Source organism: Peromyscus leucopus, chromosome 10 (genome assembly GCF_004664715.2).
Source record: "Peromyscus leucopus breed LL Stock chromosome 10, UCI_PerLeu_2.1, whole genome shotgun sequence".
Classification (NCBI taxonomy): Eukaryota; Metazoa; Chordata; class Mammalia; order Rodentia; family Cricetidae; genus Peromyscus; species Peromyscus leucopus.
The window spans coordinates 32,385,326-32,403,526 of record NC_051071.1 but is presented as its reverse complement, the minus strand read 5'-3'; the positions used below and the strand labels follow the sequence as shown (position 1 = coordinate 32,403,526).

Genomic DNA, 18,201 nt, shown 5'->3' with positions numbered 1-18,201 from the left:
TGGGCTCAGTAGGACTGAATTTTGAGGCATGCCAACGTGAAGACACTGGCAGGGGAAACATGGATAAGATCAAAAGCAAAATGGAGGGTTGTGTGTGGGAGGGAGTCCAGCTCTGACCTGCTCCCACTTTTCAAAGGGTTCTTGGGTGGAGAGAGGAATGAGGAAATAAGAGAAAGATGGAAAGAGACAATAAGAAAGACAGGAACACAGGATAGCTTCTGTAGGGCCCTGGGTCAATACCCAGTCACCCCAGGCATTTATTCAAAAGGGTTTTTTTATACAAATGCCAAGGGACGGGACAAAAGATCTCCCCCTATCAAGACCAAAGCACAACATACAGCCAAGTGTAGATCTTCAAAACACCTGGTAAACACACCTATGACCAAATTGTCCCATTATGCAGCCCTTCTGAGTAAAGTAAGCCCAGATTCTCTGACCCTGAGTAAGGTCTCACTAGATAGTCTCTGTGGGCCACCACAGTTGTGACACATGCTAAGTGAACACAATCTGTCAACACGAAGGAAGTGCTCCACAGTGACAGGTCCTCCCGATACCAAAAGAAGAAGACTGAGACAAGACCATTTCAAGTATTGGAAAGGAAGCTCTGTCAAGAACTGTATGGTTTCTACATGTAATGGCAGGGGTGGAGAGGATCTGGTTCTTCCATTTACATCAAATGCTGTATCTAGAGAACTTATTTGGGAGAACATTACTTTCACTTAAGTATAATATACATATGTCATGAAGAAAGCAAGAGGTCCAAACCCATCTTCCATGTTCTCATATTCCTTGCCCATTTCAAAGCTTAGCATGTTTTCTCTTAGGATAATAAGTAAGCTTCCTTACCAGTCACTGGTAGGAATGACGCATCAAAAAGTTTTAGGCTTAGCAATTCTATGACAGTCATTTATAACATCTTCAAATTCCTGTATTCTCTAAAACCTATTTATCATTTTCTCTTAAAAGATCCCCCATGTCTTCTGGCTGGAGGTGGTGCATGCCTTTAATCCCAGCATTCTGGAGGCAGAGACAGGTAGATATCTGTGAGTTCAAGGCCAGCCTGGTCTACAGAGTGAGTTCCAGGACAGCCAGGGCTACACAGACAAACAACAAACAAACAGCAACAATTTCCCAATCTCACAAATTTATACTTACACTATATCAGTACAGTGTAACTTGATCTTTTTTTTTTTTTTTTAATGTAGAAGAGATCATATCCTGAGACAGGAGTCCAGAACAAGCCCCTTTCCCATTTTCCTTCTTGTTTTAGAGGGAGGATCTCATTATTCCAGGCTGGCCTTGAATCCATGATGTAGCTGAGGATGATCTTGAACTTCTGATTCACCTGCCTCAATCTCCCAAGTGTTGGAATTATACCATATCAAGTTTTAAGGAGTACTCAATGTTGGACCCCAAAGTCCCAGTCACAGTTTGGGGGTCTCGAGTGGGCACCCCAAGAACCCAGACTCCAGTCCAGTTGATGCAATAACAGGAGGATTTATTAAGCAAACACCGCTCCTAAGAGCAAGAGCCGCATCTTACTGCAGCCCCATGAGGGCTTATAAAGGAAAAACCCACAAAACCCATAAGATTACAATTCCCATACAATTTCGTTTCACAAGATCATGGTCTGGGTACAGAGTGATCACAGAGGGGGTACAGTTACATCAACAAGTACATTTTTCCTGAAACCTCAAGGGGGGTATCAAGGCGGGAGTGGAGTTTACACAAAGGTCACGGTGGTCCTTCCTGGAACACCTGGAACTATCCCAGTCACAGTTGAGCACATCTCTTAACAGAAATCTTTTTACATTGTTTTATGGTTACAGGGGAGATTGAAAAATGGCTAAGTCAGGTTGCTCTTGGAACTAGATTTTTAGTTTCTCATTTCCTGGTGCTTGAAGTTTCTCTTTTCCTGAGGCTTGGGGGTGTAAGCCTGCAGGGCTAGGGTCTTTAATTCCCCCATTTTCTTTTTGGCAAATTTTAATCTTAATATTATGGTATTATATTTGGTAACTCATGACCTATTTTAGTAACGCATGGCCTATAATGGCCATGCATAGTCCATGTATAATTAGCCATCTTGTCTCTATGACAGGGAGTTTTTCTTTTGACCCAGCATTTCAACCTTTTCTGAACAAGGAATTGGGATGATGTATTCTCTTCTGGAACTGCTTTGAGCTGGCATTGGGGCGCCATTATCAGGGCCCCTCCCCCAAAAGGCTGAAAAACTGGTCAAAGACTGGGCAGAGGGCATTTGTCAGTAGCATGTAGCTGCCTGACCCCATAGGGACAGAGAAGAATCATGTTAGCTGGGCTGGTCCACGTTGGCCTTTAGCACGTCCAGAGCCCACAGTCGTCTGGAGCAGTGGAGTCAGCAACTGAAACTTGGAGGTGTCTGCCAGCCAAGTAGAAATCTATTGAGACAGATTTAAACTAGGAACAGAAGTTACAATTTATGAACGTTTTTGGAACCCTTAGGTCCATACCCTTAGTAATGGGAAAAACAGTAGTCCCAAGAACAGGAGAGAGGAAAAATACCATCTTTAGGAATACTTATCTGGGGTCCTTTCGACCTCTGTGAAGTGGGTCTATGTTTTTATGACTCTTTTGATCCTTTGAGGCCTACTTACAAAATGACATAAAAGTTTTAGATACATTAGTATTACCAATCTGTACTGAAATCCATATCGTAGACAAAGCAGGTAATGGGTATCTGTAAAACAGCAAAAGTGGACTCATACCTTTGAGTCCCAACAAGAACTACAGATTTGGGCATTTTTCTTCTGTCCAGAAAGCCAGGTATAAGTTGGACAGAGATTTTTGGCCTGGTGAGAAGCATTTTCAGGTTTACATTTAGACATTTCTAGATGACATCTAAAACAAATCCAAACTTTTGGGCTTGTGACTGAACAGTAAATAGTCATTGTTCTACCAGCTTATCAGGACTCTTAAATGTTAAGCTCTGAACCACAAAACAGGAGAGTAATCTGAAACATATCTCATTTTAGACTCATATCTGAACCTTTATGACTTATTTAAATTTTTTTTTATCTTAGAACATTTTTTAAGAGTGAGCTAACAAGCTAGCTATGGCCTTGCAGAAGGATCTGGCTGTATGATGCTGCCATGCTGACAAAGTTAGAGCTAGCCTAGCCATCAGTACTGTCAGAGATCTGAGAAGGATAAACTATATCTGAGTGCAGACCAAGAAGCTTCCAATCTTATGAATTATAGGGACCAATCCCTACCCAGGTCTCCATAGCGTTGGAGGCACCAGTCAGAACAGCATCAATCTTCTTCCACCATCAAGCCCATAAGGCAGAGTACTTTTTCTGTGGAAGAGGGACACGGAAGACTGACCTCAATTCCAGTGTCCTACTGCTTGTCCACAGTCTGGGCTAGGTCCTGGCGGCAGGTATTGCACTGGGGCATCTTGCCCTGTGGTCAGCGTTATCATAATCCAGGCAGAGACATTGTGGTGCCTCATACGTAATCTTCTTCGGAGACCTTGGGTCACTGCTAGGATCTGGAAGCCTGTCTGATGTAATAAACTTTTAGATCAACATTTAAATGCCATATTCTGCAGATCTCTGAAGTATGAGGGCTGTCCAGATGTCCTAATAGACAAACTTTGTTTCTAATTACTTGTTTCAAGCTCAACCCTGAAAACATATTCAAGGGACTGAATAAAAACAATGCCTTTAAGTTGAAGCTCTTCTAGCATCAAATACAGGATCAGTAAAGAAATCAAAACAAAACATCAATATAAGACATATATATGTATCAACTTATCCAAGTAACTTAAGCTTAACAAACTTAGCAAATACAAGGAGGCTAGACAACATACTTAAGCCTGAATGTACCTTGGGTAAGGAGAAACATTTTTAAGTCATTGGTTTTTAACTATAAAAACTGTTTCTGAAAGATTAAGATCTTACAAATGTACTTTAAGGAGGAGAAAACATGGCATAAAGTAGAACCAAGCTCCAGAGTACAAACAATCCCAAAGTTTAATATCTGGGACTCATTTATAATCTTTTTGGTTCCTTTATTCAGAGGCTTGGATGATTTCTTTGACCCTATCTTTGGCAGCACATACAGAGTCTGTTTTATTTTATTATGGCTGGTGTTTTCGGTGATCATCACCTGACACTGGCAATTTTAAAACTGCTAAGGTCCATCTTTTTGAAACTTTAGTCCTGTCATATATTTGCAAACCTCAGCTGTTTTCTATGATCCTTTTATGTCTTTAAAATTATTATCATTTTACATGGGTAAATCTTAAATTACAAAGTTTAGCTGTCAGAGCAAGGTATATTCTTGTGTAAAAGCATTGATGTGTAGCTTTAATATTTATCAAATATATTATTTATTAAACATATGTTGTTGTCTATTTAAATTTTCTAGAAACTTCTTGTTGAACACTTGGTAAAGACATAAGAACTTAGGTGTTACATATATTTTTTAAAAGCAATAATTACTTGCATACATATACACAGTTGGATCCAAGTTACATACATACATACAAACAGTTAAAGCTTGCTTACATTTTCAAGTCATATACCTGTTTAATCATTAGCCATTTTTAAGATGAAAACCAACCAGAATTAACTTTTAAATACAGTATTTGCAGGTACAAGAACAAACAGTTTACTGACCTTTTACAACCTTTTATATCAAAGTCTTTCTTGTGATTTTTCTCAGTAATCTAGAAATCTAAATTTGCATCAGTACTGTACCTCAGACAAGAAACTGTTGGTCAGCCTTATATAGGGAGTGACTTTCCATTCTTGGAGCCGGATCCTGATCAGGTTTTAGCTCCAGGGCAGGTCTTGGGAGTCCCATCCCACAGCATGGGAGATTCCATGCCCCGGCTGGGCCCACAGACCTGTCAGCTGTGATCCTGGAAGGGCAGTTAGTTCTCCACCAGCCCCCACATTCTGAGCTCCTTAAGGCTCCAGCTGACTCCTGCCAGCTCCGCTCTGCTCCGTTGCTCACAGGCTGCCTAGCCAGTGTCGGGAGCCGTTTTGGAGGGTTTTTTTTTTTTTTTTTTTTTCCTGTGCTGGTGGGTGGATCTGCATGAGGGGAGTGATTCCATCATTAGTCTCCCCGTCCTCTGGGAGGACTGGGGGTTTTTCATGCTTGATTTCCTTAAGAGGGTAAAGGGAGGAAGTGGGGAACGGTCGGAGGGCAGCCAGGGCTGAAGGGACAAGGGGAGTAAGGGGAGTTTGAGAAGGAAGAGGTGGGGGTCCGAGCCCCAGTGTTGCTGGGGCAAGCAAAGCAGTGAGGAACAGCTTCACCCAGGCACATGTGAAATCACATCAATCAACATTAAAAGTCCCGTCCCCCAGCCAGGGGACCTCAAAGGCCGGCCCTTCAAAGGAACAGATGGTGATGTTTTTTTTTGGTTTTTTTTTTGTTTTTTTTGTTTTTTTTTCTTGACTTCCAGACAGGCACTGTGAGCCTGGGCAAGCATATCTCTCCAGTTATCTAAAGTCAAACTTAGGGGGGTAGTTAGTTGTTGCCCATATGGAGAGAGAAGGGTAGAGGCAAAAGACAGACTCCAAAAAAACAAACATAAAGAGGACAAGGAGAGATACAGTCGGCGCGGTAGTTGATTTGGCTACAAATCCCAAAGCACAAAACCAAAAGTACAAATTCAAATGGGAATGGCTGTGTACAGCCTCGCTCCCCCAGGGAAGGAGAGACTCATCATCACTCCGGAGGAGACCTCCAGAGTGGGGACCCGGGGACCCTTGAGCACGTCTGCTCTCCCACATAAGTTCCAGACACAAGTCCTGCACACTTCTTCAGGCACCAAATACAAATGCCAAATCAACCACACAAAAGACAAGACATAATAACATAAAACATAGATCGAGCTCGTTTTTACCTCCAACTGGCAGAGTGGAGGTCCGGGGGGCACCCCAATCTCAGTGGAACCTCCAATGTTGGACCCCAAAGTCCCAGTCACAGTTTGGGGGTCTCGAGTGGGTGCCCCAAGAACCCAGACTTCAGTTCAGTTGATGCAATAACAGGAGGATTTATTAAACTTCTATATAGAAGGGCAAACCCCGCTCCTAAGAGCAAGAGCTGCATCTTACTACAGCCCCATGAGGGCTTATAAAGGAAAAACCCACAAAACCCATAAGATTACAATTCCCATACAATTTCGTTTCACAAGATCATGGTCTGAGTACAGAGTGATCACAGAGGGGGTACAGTTACGTCAACAGGTACATTTTTCCTGAAACCTCAAGGGGGGGGGGGTATCAAGGCGGGAGTGGAGTTTACACACAGGTCACGGTAGTCCTTCCTGGAACACCTGGAACTATCCCAGTCACAGTTGAGCATATCTCTTAACAGAAATCTTTTTATATTGTTATATGGTTGCAGAGGAGATTGAACAATGGCTAAGTCAGGTTGCTTTTGGAACTAGATTTTTAGTTTCTCATTTCCTGGTGTTTGAAGTTTCTCTTTTCCTGAGGCTTGGGGGTGTAAGCCTGAAGGGCTAGGGTCTTTCACTCAAGACAGAACCCAGGGCTTAGTGCATATTAGATAAGCATGCTACAAAGAGAGCTGCATCCCCAGCCCATTGTCTTGTTCTTTCTATGACACCATCTTAGGAACTAACACTTGCAGAGATGGACACAGTCTCTTCTATGAACAGTATCCCAGTGAGTTTGTCACCTTCCACTGGGCCCTGCCTCCTAACAGCTTTCCCATCTCTTACATCACCACAACAAGGGCTAAGCTTTGAGCACAAGTACCTGGGTGATATACTCAAACCTTATCTATTCCTTCTAAAACATTACCCTTTAAAACTATATCCAGACCTTTAAGACTATCCCAGCACCATTCAAAACACTTTAGTGGTTTCTCAAAAAGTTAAACAGTCATCTGCCATTTGGCCCTTTATTTTTGGATATTGCCACCCCCAGATGAAACTATATGCCCATACATTAATTTATGCACTAATATCCAGAACACCTTCGTTTATCATATTCAAAATGTGAATATAAGCCAACTGTCCATCATCCAAGAAGTTGATAAACAAATTGTAGCATATACATACAGTTGACTTAGTAATAAAAAAGAACCAATCTTTAAAATAAAGTATGTGTATGTACATGTGCAAGCATGGTATATGTATGTGTAAAGTATATACACATGTGTGCAGACACATGCACTTTTGTGTACATTCACAGAGGCTCAAGGAGGACAAGGTGTCTTGCTCTATGACTCTCCACTTTATTCCCTGGAGACAGAGTCTCTCACTGAACTGGAACCAAGCTTATGGCCAGAAAACTTCATTGACCTCTGTCTCTACTCCCCACAGCTCTGGGTTATAGGCCCTAGGGCAGCCACATGTAGCTTCTCACACATGTACTGGGATCTCAACTCAAATGGGCCATAGAAGTGGCATTATCAACCCTGGGTTAAGTGAAATATTAATATGTACCATTTATATAACTGATTATACACCTGAAGGTGAGGGTGAAATTATTTTCCTAATTTTACAATACACCAAGATGAATTCCAGATAGCTAAAGGACTTAACTGTGAAAAGTAGTAGTTTAACATTTTTAAACCCATATGACTCTTTATAATGTCACATAAAAAAATCCATTCTTAAATAAGATACAAAGGCACAGCCATGAAAGAAAATATAATTGCAATGGCATTTAGATTTTCGGGATGAAAGGGACCATAAATAAAGTCAAGAATGGAGCCACAGATTGGGAGAATATGTTTGCCGTCCATATAATCGACAAGAGATTAGGATGTTAAATGTAGAAAGATGGGCTAAGCAGAAAAAGTCGGGAAGGCCAAGGGATGCATGAAAAATGATCAGTTGGCCTACTTGATCGGGAAAACGAAACCAAAACTCAGTGTCACAATGCAAAAGAAAGTTCAGAGTGTTCATGCAAAGAGACTTGTTTCTGCAAGTTTGAAAATAGATGTCAATGTTTTGTCCCCATGTGATGGGGCGAGCACAGTTGGCCCTAACCAAACAGATTTCCTTCACCCTTCTTCTCTGGATAGCATGTCTCCAATGAAGATTGTAAAGGGCAGCAAAAGAAGTAACAGAGCAATCATAACAAAAGGCTAATAGTAACAGAGACAAGGATGCTCCCATGCAAAATGTGAAGAGCTGAGGGTACCCACCAGATGTGTTATTCCCCACATTGAGAAGTAGAGTTTCTTTCTCCTGCCCTCAAGTAGGAGTTGGCCTTGGCTTTGTGACATGTGGAAGTGAAGCAATACTAGTTATGAGCCTAAAGCTTTAGGAGGACCCAGCAGACTGTACTGGTAGAATGTGTAAATCCTTCAGAGACCCTGGTCTAATAGAGAAGGACCATGTGGAGAGGACCATGAAGAGACAGCAAAAAAGAGAAAGAGAGGCATCTCTGCTGAGCCAAGTTGTCCAGTCATGAAAGCAAGGCATCTTGAATGATGGCTTGAGTGATGGCAGACCCAGATGACATCGAGTGAAGCAGGCCCCTAGATGATCCCTGTCCACTCACAAAAGCATGAAATTTAAATGATCCCTGATGTAAGTAATTGGATTGGGAAATGGTGGTTTATTATAGAGACATAGAAAAAATGGCATCTGGTAATAAGATTCTTAATAAAAATAAAAAAATCTTGAAACAAGATTTTTGGAAGTGCCATTGCCATTCACGGCACACAGATATGTGCTCAAACATATCTGCCTGCTGCTGGGAAGGTGTTCTATTAAATGAAAGTAACATTAAAACATGGACCTGGTAGAAAGTACATCACGCACCATAATTGTGAGTGCATCACATCTTATCAGGTCAGGCCTTAAGAAAAAGACTATGGTTCCAGGAGATAAGGGAATCCTGCCAGACTCCCTTCAGATTAAAGCCATAGCATCAGCAATTCTAGAGCTTCCAACCTTTTGTCCTAGACTGCAGATATTTTATATTGACAGCCTCCACAATTACATGGGCCAGTTCCACAACTCCTCACCATTTCCATTTCTCTGGAGACCCTATGACATCAGTACTGACACTAGATGTCAGGCAGAAGAAGAAAGGTCTCAGGGAGAGACTGTTCATGTTGACTTGATGAACACATTAGGAAGTGGTTATTGGAAGCTGGCAGAAAGGCATCACCTTGCAGAAGTGATACAAGTTGTTGTAATCCTGTCAACCACAAAAGTAAAGATGCATAACACCCCTCAGGAACCTAAGGCTGTCACAGAAGCCTTAGAGTAGAATACTGACAGTCCAATCATTTTTTTTTGTCCTTTTTAGTTGTATAAGAGAAAGTGCAGACACAGAGAAAGAGGAATTCTTGAATCTTAGTGCAGAATTGAGAGCAAATGCTTCAAACTTGCTATGCTTGAAAATAAAACTGTCATTCTGTGTTTCTTGACAAAGGTATCAAAATAAGAAACAACCCCAAGATAATAATGAAACTCAGGATGTTGTCAGTAAAATGTGTCTGCAGGAGAGAGGTCTCAGTGACGTGGCTGTGGGACACTTTGTGTATGTGTGTATAAATATTATCTAGAAACATAAAGAACCCCCAAACATATATGTAAGTAACTCAACAGAAAGGATGAAGACCTGAACAAAGTTGAAATAGACAAAAGCCAGACAAGACCTAAGGCTTGCTGGCCAACAGGGAAACTTAGATGTTGTTTTTCTATTCTTCTCATAATTAAGAAGAGTTTAAGACATTCAATAATGGTCATATTGTGGAGAAGCGGACCCTGTAGACTGATGTGGGAGTGTGAAATAATAAAGCTATTTCAGAAAGGATTTGGAAACATCTGGAATTCAAAAACCATTAAAACTGAAAATAGGTACTGTGGTAGTTTGAATGAAAATAATCCCCACAGGCTCATAGGGACTGACACTATTAGGAGGCATGTTGTTGTTGGAGTAGGTATGGCCTTGTTGGAGGAAGTGTCACTGGAGGTGGGCTTTGAGGTTTCAGAAGCTCAAGCTAGGCCACCTATCTCTCTGTCTCTTCCTATTGTCTACCAATCCTGATGTAGAACTCTCAGCTCCTTCTCAAGCACCATGTCTGCCTCTGTGCCACCATACTTCCCACCATGATGATAATGGACTAAACCTCTGAACTATACGCCATCCCCAGTTAAATTTTTTTCCTTTATAAGAGTTGCTGTGGTTATGGCATCTCTTCACAGCAATAGATACCCTAACTAAGACAGGAACAATATCCCATTTTACCCAAGAATTCCATCCCTGGATGTCTGTCATATAGAACAATCCAGTATAAACAAGAAGGCGTTCACTGCAGAAGGAAAGCAACACAAGAATCAGGACTCGAGCATTCCTGTGCCGTTAGTAGCCACACCACTGCCTGGAACACGGTAGGGGCTCAAACACATTTATTGAATGAATGAACGGGATTGAAAAATTTATAAACTGGGCCAGTAAGGTGGCTCACTGAGTAAAGGTGATTGCTGCCAAGCCTGAAGACCTGAGTTTGAGTTCCAGAACCTGTGTAGCAGGAAACAGAACTCACACAAGTTGTTCTCCAACAGCCATCCATGTCCTGAGGCACATGCTCCCCAAATGTAATAAAGATACATAATTAAAAATTGGAGTTAAACTTTTGTCAACTGGAAGTGGTTACATCTACTGTATAAAGAATGAGGTGGATTTGCATGTACTGATTTAATGACCACCACAGCCAACTGTTAACAGGATAACTCAATAAATTAAAGCCAATGTAACCTTCAGTACTAGAGGACTGGATTATGTAAATTTTAAATTATGATTGAACTGAGTCTACATTTACACAGCAGTAACATTTTGGGCATTTACCATGGCAAAATTATCCCTCTTAGGCCTCTTCTCCAGGTGCTGGGTGCTATCATTAATGTTCCCATTTTACATGGAGAGAACTCACCATGGCACAGATACATTGAGGAGCTGGTCCAAGGTCATACTGCAACAAAGCCAAGACTCAAGCTCAGATGACCTGGCTTCAGAGTTTACATTCTTAGACCATGGGAGGATAAGGTGCCATGCGGTCAGGTTAAACTTGTTGACTCATTATGCTTATAATTATTGTTTCTTTTCTGTTTCAAATGTCTCTATACATGGCCTATAAACTTCATGGCCACTCTTCCTATAAAACACGCATAGGCAGTTAGTTTAGTGCCTTGGGAGTTCAATCCATACAACCACATGTAGACAGTTTACTCAAACTTTCTGACTCAGTTGGCTTATCTGTAAAGTGCAGATTCCAGTCGAAACTCCCTGTGTGTGATTGTCTTCTGTCCAATTCTATCCTGTTCCATTCATTCATTTACTGAGATGCTGGGGATGAACCCAGGGCACTGTGTAAACTAGGCAAGAGCCCTCCATTGAGCCGCACCTCAGCTTGTGGGGTCGCTAAAGGACTACATAATTGGTTTTTTTTAAAAAACTTTTTGTTGTTTGTTTGTTTCTTTGTTTGTTTGAGACAGGGTTTCTCCATGTAGTTCTGGCTGTCCTGGAACTCACTCTATAGACCAGGCTGGCCTCAAACTTAAAGATCCATCTGTCTCTGCCTCCCAAGTGCTGGAATTAAAGGCGTGTGCTAACTCTGCCTGGTGCAATTGGTTATTTTTAAGTGCCTGGAACACAATAAGTACCTATCACTAATCTATTAATATAAAATGTGTGGGTGTGTTGTTGTGTGATGTCTGAAAAGATGGCCTCACAAAATTAACAGGATAGGCCAATAAGGTAGACCAGTCTTTAGGGATGCTTGCTTTTAAACCCAATGATCTGAATTTGATTCCCATAATCTACATTGTAAGAGAGAGACCTGATTTTATGACCTTCACATGTATGCAGTGAAACATACACATGCACACACACACACACACACACACAAAATGAAATAAATATGTACAATTTTCAATCAATCCTGTTATTTTTAGATTGATTGTGATTTGACAAACACAAATAATTAATACTTGCTGGATGCTTATATATACACTTGAGCAGATAGGTTGAACAGGTGCTTGTCAGAATCGACACTCCACAGAGTTAATACTAAGTACACATCATGCCAATTCCACGCATCCAGTTTGCTAAGCACAGTGAATTTACACAAAATGATTGAGCAACCAAGATCATTTAAAAATTTGTAAGCAAAATACTTATCAGGACCCTGAGACTCTTCCTACATGAAGATTTTCAAATAAGACCAGGACCCAAACCACTGAGCATCTGGGAAGCTTGAGCATCTGGGAAGCTTGTGCATCCGAAGACAGAATGTGAAATTGGGCATCTGGGCATGCCTCCCAGACTGTTGTGCGTTCTGTTTGAGTTCAGACGTCAGTTCTACACTAAGACACCTCGAGGGGATAGAAATGCAACAAGTCCTCCTTCCCTTAGCTTCCCTTAGCTTCACGCAGTAGGCGGACGTAAGTATGAGGGCTGATTTCTATGAGCTGATGAAGGCAAAGGTCTGCACAGGTTCACCAAGCGGATTCAGCTTATCCGATGAGTACTATTTCCGTTCTGTAGTCTGTCTTGCTTTGTTTTATGAAAGATCAGGTGCGAAAAGAATCAGGATGCTGTCTGGGCTTGTTTTTTGTGGTGTGTGTTTTAATTAATTAATGTGTTTATTTTAAGGCTGGTTTCCCTTTGCAACTCAAACCTGTCCTGGAATTTACAATGCAGCTGTGCAGCCCAGACTAATGTCGAACTCACCCCAGTCCCCCTGTACCAGTCCCCTTAGCGCTGGAGTTGCACGCATGAAACTACCACTTTAGGATGCTGTTTTATAAAGACAAAGAAAACTCCAGGCAGACATCTGTCCTTTCTGACTCCCACAACCCCCACAGCATGCTCAATAAGCCACTTAGTCAAAAGTCGCCTGTGACCATAACTTTCTGGGCATGAACGGTGGCAGATGGAAACCACAAGCCAAATGACACTGTGAATGCCTGCGAGTCATAGTCTGTCCCTGAAGCGCAGCTGTGGCCAAGGGTGAGCCCAAGGGCCCAGCTCAAGACCCGCTGTGGAAGGCGAACATCTTTGTGGAGCTCGGCACAGATCAGTGTCCCCATTGCAAGGAAATGCAAACCCCGAGTTGGTGGCGGGGGGAGGGGCGGTGTTCTGGTAACTTGCTCAGGGGACTTAGGGCTCATCCGATTCCTATTCGGCACTGCCCCTTGGCTCCCAGCTGACCCGCAACACAAGATTCTTTGTTTGGGACAGTCTGGATACTCCCCCGTGCGAGCTCCAGCTGGGTCACAGCCTGCCTCCCCGGTGTCCAGCCGTACACCGTGCCCAGTGTGTGCCTCAAATGTCAACTCACCTCATCTCAGGCCGCAGAAATTGAGTGTACATGAAACACCGTCCCAGGAAGATCTCAGGAAAGTGCTTCGTGGTAGGCTTCCCTTTCCACACCAGGGGTGCACGCGGCCACAGAAGTATGCCCATGATCACTACAGAGGCGATCAGGATCACGAGACTCACTCCGAGACAGATCTGGGCTGTCCTAGAGAGGCGGCAGCAGGGTCTGTGCCCAGACACCTGGCTAAATTCATAGTTGGCCATGGGGCTCCTGGAGACCTCCGGCTAGGCAAAAGGGCTTGCGCACTGGCTGGGTCTGAGCCCGCCCCTCCTCCTTTTCTTTCACTTGCTCTTTCCCTTCCCAGCCTTTACCGCTGCTTCAAAGTTCTAACTGGGCAATAAGGCTTTAAGGATGTCAACAGATACTCCAGCTGCTTCCTCCAGACTCCGGAGCCTCCTTCTCCAGGAGAAGCCGTCACCTTAGTCTCTTCAGGTGCACAAACAGCTTGAGCATACTCCTGGGCAGCACCTTCTTTCACTGGTACATCTGACACTTTGAGGCAAGTGCTTCCTGGAGGGTAAAGTCTGCCTAATTCTCTCTCTCTCTCTCTCTCTCTCTCTCTCTCTCTCTCTCTCTCTCTCTCTCTCTCTCTCCTCTCCTCCCTCCCTCCCTCTCTCCCTCTCTCCCTCTCTCCCTCTCTCCCTCTCCCTCTCCCTTTTCTTCCTCCCTCCCTCTCCCTCCCTCCTTCCCTCCCCCTAACTCTCTCTCCTCCTTCCTTCCTCTCTCCCTCCCTCCCCCTAACACTCTCTCTCTCTCTCTCTCTCTCTCTCTCTCTCTCTCTCTCTCTCTCTCCTCCCTCCCTCCTCTCTCTCCTCTCTCCTCTCTCCCTCTCTCCTCTCCCTCTCCCTTTTCTTCCCTCCCTCCCTCTCCCTCCCTCCTTCCCTCCCCCTAACTCTCTCTCCTCCTTCCTTCCTCTCTCCCTCCCTCCCCCTAACTCTCTCTCTCTCTCTCTCTCTCTCTCTCTCTCTCTCTCCTCCTTTCTCCCTCTCTCCTCTCCTCTCTCTCTTTTTACTCAATGCCTAGCAATGAATGCCCTACCTCTACTTGGGAGCTTTGGTAAAATCCTGCCCCAACATCTTTAAAGTGGCAGCTTCAGTCTGCTCCTCTTCTCTGGAGGTCTCAGTTCAAACCCAGCCCTGACTGTTAAAGTGCTGTCTGGTTAACTGGCCTCTCTGAGTTAGACTGACTTGAAGCAGACTCACATTCATTCCAGCAGGGTTTGCTATGACTAGAGGGGTTGATATCTCCAAGGTGTTTATATAATTCCTAAGACATGATAAGTGATTACTGAATAAATGTAAGTTATTACTGCTTCCTCTAGGAGGCTGCTGAAGAGATGGGATTTCATATTTGATGGGATGTTTGCAACATGTCTCATATGCACTAATACTTCACCCCAAGTGGGAATCCCAAAATACAGTGGCTTTTCCTGCCCTCCCCTTCCCAAGAGGACATCTATTACTTAAGCAGAGGCTTGTCACATAATGGATCACACAGGATTTCCATGGGACAGTCATTTTCCAGACAGAGGGCATATTAGGTGCAAAAAACTGAGGCCAGAAAGCCCTTTGTCCTGTTTTTAGGTGCAGAAAGGCAGCCATCATAGCTAGACTAGAAAATGGATAGGGGATAGTTTTGAAGGTAGCAGAAGAGCATGTCTCTGCAGCTCTGTAGCACAGGAGGATTTTTTTAAAAAGTGCATTTCATATTTTAAAATTTTTGCTGCCATTTTGCTTATTCATTTGGTGTGCATCTGTGTGCGTGCGTGCGTGCGTGCGTGCGTGCGTGCGTGCGTGTGTGTGTGTGTGTGTGTGTGTGTGTATATGCCACAGCACACAAGTGGAGGTCAAAGGACAACTTTGAGGAGTCCTTTCTTTCCCTATACCATGTGTGTCCAAGAAGTTGAACTCAGGTCATTAGACCTGACAGCTGCAGAGGACTGTACAGGTTGGGCCACCTCACCAGCCCACCTTTCAGTTTTAAACCATTCAAAGTCAGTGAGTCACCTGGTGTGCCAAGGGAAAGGCTCAGTCTGGCTTTGGAGAACAAATATAGAAACATAGGGACCAGGTATCATGACTTTACTTGTAGAGCAGTAACAGAATGGCAAACTTAAAAATGATCAGACCATGGAAATGATTCCAAAGTAGAAGCAATAGAATTTGCCATGTGGTTTGCAAGGACAGGAGGAGTCAATGATACCACCAGTCCTTTTTGGTCTAAGAAGGGATCAAAGGACAGACCCTATTGCTGGGTATAGAAATATGAAGGCTAGAATGAAGTATCTTCAGTTTTGGGGGAAAGGCATAAGTGGAGAACTCTGTTCAGATGGAGTTAAGTTTGAGATCCCAAACAGGAGACACTGAGTTGGGTATAAGTCCAGAGTGATGACAAGGGACCAGTGTTATAGATCTGGTACATGAGGCTTCTTCAGCTGAGCTTCAGCACAGGCTTGTAAAGAGGATCACAAGGTCACAGAGAGACTGTGTAACAGACAGCAGGTTGAAGTTTCAAAGTCTCATGGGACATGCTTGCTTGGAAGGGTGACTCCTGAACAAGAGAGAAGAGCAGCTCAGTAGTTCTTCTTGACAAAGGGGAACTTTAAAAAAAAAAAAACTCTGTGTGTGTGTGTGTGTGTGTGTGTGTGTATGTTGTGTGTGGTATAATCAGGCTCATATGTGGGGTGCCTACACAGGTCAAAATAGGGCATCAGATCCCCCAGAGTTGAAGCTGTAAATGGTTGGACACTGCCTGATGTAGATGCTAGGAGCAAACTCCAGTCTTCTGCAAGAGCAACAAACACTCAAAAGCTGACCCTTCTTCCCATCATCAAGAAGGAGCATTCTCAGAGAATGAGAAGGACACAGCTCAGCACAGTGGGTACAAGAGAGTGTGAATGTGGTATCAGTAAGTTAGAGTGCAGTTACATTAAAAAGCAGAGTTGTTTTGTTTGTTTAATGTCAAAGGGAACAGAGAAATAAAGACCTAAGTGGATGCTGCTGGGCATCATGATTTGGACATGTAAAATCCTCTATAGGTTCTTGATTTTGAACTCTTGGTACTCAGGCAGGGGTGCTATTTTGGAAAGTTGTATACACTTAGGAGGAGGGACTGCGATGAAGGAATTGAGTCACTGGATATGGGTCTTTAGTACTGTGTTATCCCTGGCACTTCCTGTCCAGTTCTCTGCCTCCTGGTTGGTTATGAAGTGAGCCACTCTCCTAAGCCACATAAAGTTCTACCCAAAAGTACGAGGCCAAGAGATCATGAATTGAATCCTGTAAAACTTAAGCCCAAGTGACTTTTTCCTCTTTTCAGTTATTCTGTTGGTTAGTTTCTCACAATGACGAGAATATAAGTAACCCTGGGATACAGGAAAGAGCATCCTGTTCCAAGATTAGACTCTTGCAGCACTTTTGAAGGCTCATCAGCTGACTCACTAGTCCAGTAACACTTGACAAAGGCAGGAGAGGGGGAGAGGAATCTGAGGCATGGTGGGGGTGTGGGCAGGAGCTCTGGTCCTCACAAAAAAGAGGTGGAGAATATGGCTGTGGGGGGGGGGGGGTGAGACTTCAGAGGATTTGATGATAACGACAGAAGGACGTTCTCTCCTGATTGCTTCTTCCACATGAAGTAAAAAGAAAGCTCCTGTGGGCACAGTGGAACACTCATGTAGACTAACCAGGCTGGGGAGTGGACCAGTTCTCAGGGTGTCAGTAAATAGCAAAAGTTCAAAGAAAGGCCAGTTAGTGAACCAGTGTTTGTCCAACCACACCCACTGCTTAGACAAAAACCGGAAAAGGGACAGTAGCCGCTGGCTCAGCCATCTGCTAGAAATGCCATAACGAGGACCATGTACTGGATGGCTAAGCAAAAGAAATTTATCTCTTGCAATTCTGGAGGCTGGAAGTTCAAGGTCAAGGTGTCCGATGGTTGATTCCTTCTGAGACCTCTCCACTTGGCTTTTAGACTGTCCCTTCTTCTGTGTCTGTGTTAGCTGAGGAGGTCTCTCTGTAACAGCCTGTGACCTAATTTCCAGTTTGTATGAAAACACCAGGTGATGGGTTTGAGCCCTCCCTCAATGATCTCATATTAATTACTTCTATAGAGGTAATTTAGCTGTTTCCACAGAGACACTGGGGTTAAGGCTTAAAGCTAAGAATTGTGGAAGTCATTACGAAACCCTGCAGTCCCTCACACTGGGTACACACTGAGAGCAGAAAGGCTGAGCAAGGATAGGACTTTAATAGTGAGCCATGGCTCCAAAGTCCTACAGAAGCTGAAATAAGAGCAAAAGGAAGGTGAGAAATAAGAGAAAAGGAACGTGAGAACGTACGAGGTGTCACTGCCACGATTCTGATGGGACTGCCTGGACGTCTAAGCTTGTGTAACTTCGTTGGTCAAACTCAACATTAAGTTCCTCCTCTAACCTACGTTCTTCCTGGTCTTCTTTATTTAAGTAATAAGCATCAATATCCTGGACACACAACTGCCCAAGCTGAGAACTTCCCTCTCCCTCACCACACAAAACCCTGGGGAAGTTGGTCCCTGCTGCCTGCAAATGAGTCACAAAATATGATGCTCTTCCTCTCCTCTCCAACTCAATCCCCTCTCTTTTTCACCCCAGAGTGGCTTTCAACTCTTTTCCCAGATCCAGCCTGCCCTGTCTCCATGCATTCTATGCACCACAGCTAGGGAGGTGGTCCAGATGTCATTTTTTACAAAATAATTTTCCCAACGTAACTGTCTTTCTCACTTCCCAGCTTGCTCCAGACACTTCCTACAGCATGTGGGCCCCCTCTCATCTCATCCCTCTTCCACAGTCACCTTGGTCCC

At 43.6% G+C, this 18,201-nt stretch overlaps 1 protein-coding gene and 1 long non-coding RNA gene across 2 annotated transcripts in view; one reads left to right on the top strand and one right to left on the bottom strand.

Moving 5' to 3' along the window:
- Cd38 (CD38 molecule) overlaps positions 1–13,937 on the bottom strand; it is a 34,480-nt gene extending 20,543 nt beyond the window's left edge. The window contains exon 1 of the mRNA XM_028892933.2: positions 13,327–13,937. Within this exon, the coding sequence (XP_028748766.1) occupies positions 13,327–13,568 (242 nt within the window). The 5' untranslated portion in view covers positions 13,569–13,937. The remainder of the gene's footprint in view (positions 1–13,326) is intronic.
- The window catches only part of LOC119088643, a 49,812-nt gene that overhangs the window by 17,271 nt on the left and 14,340 nt on the right, over positions 1–18,201 (top strand). The window lies entirely within an intron of this gene.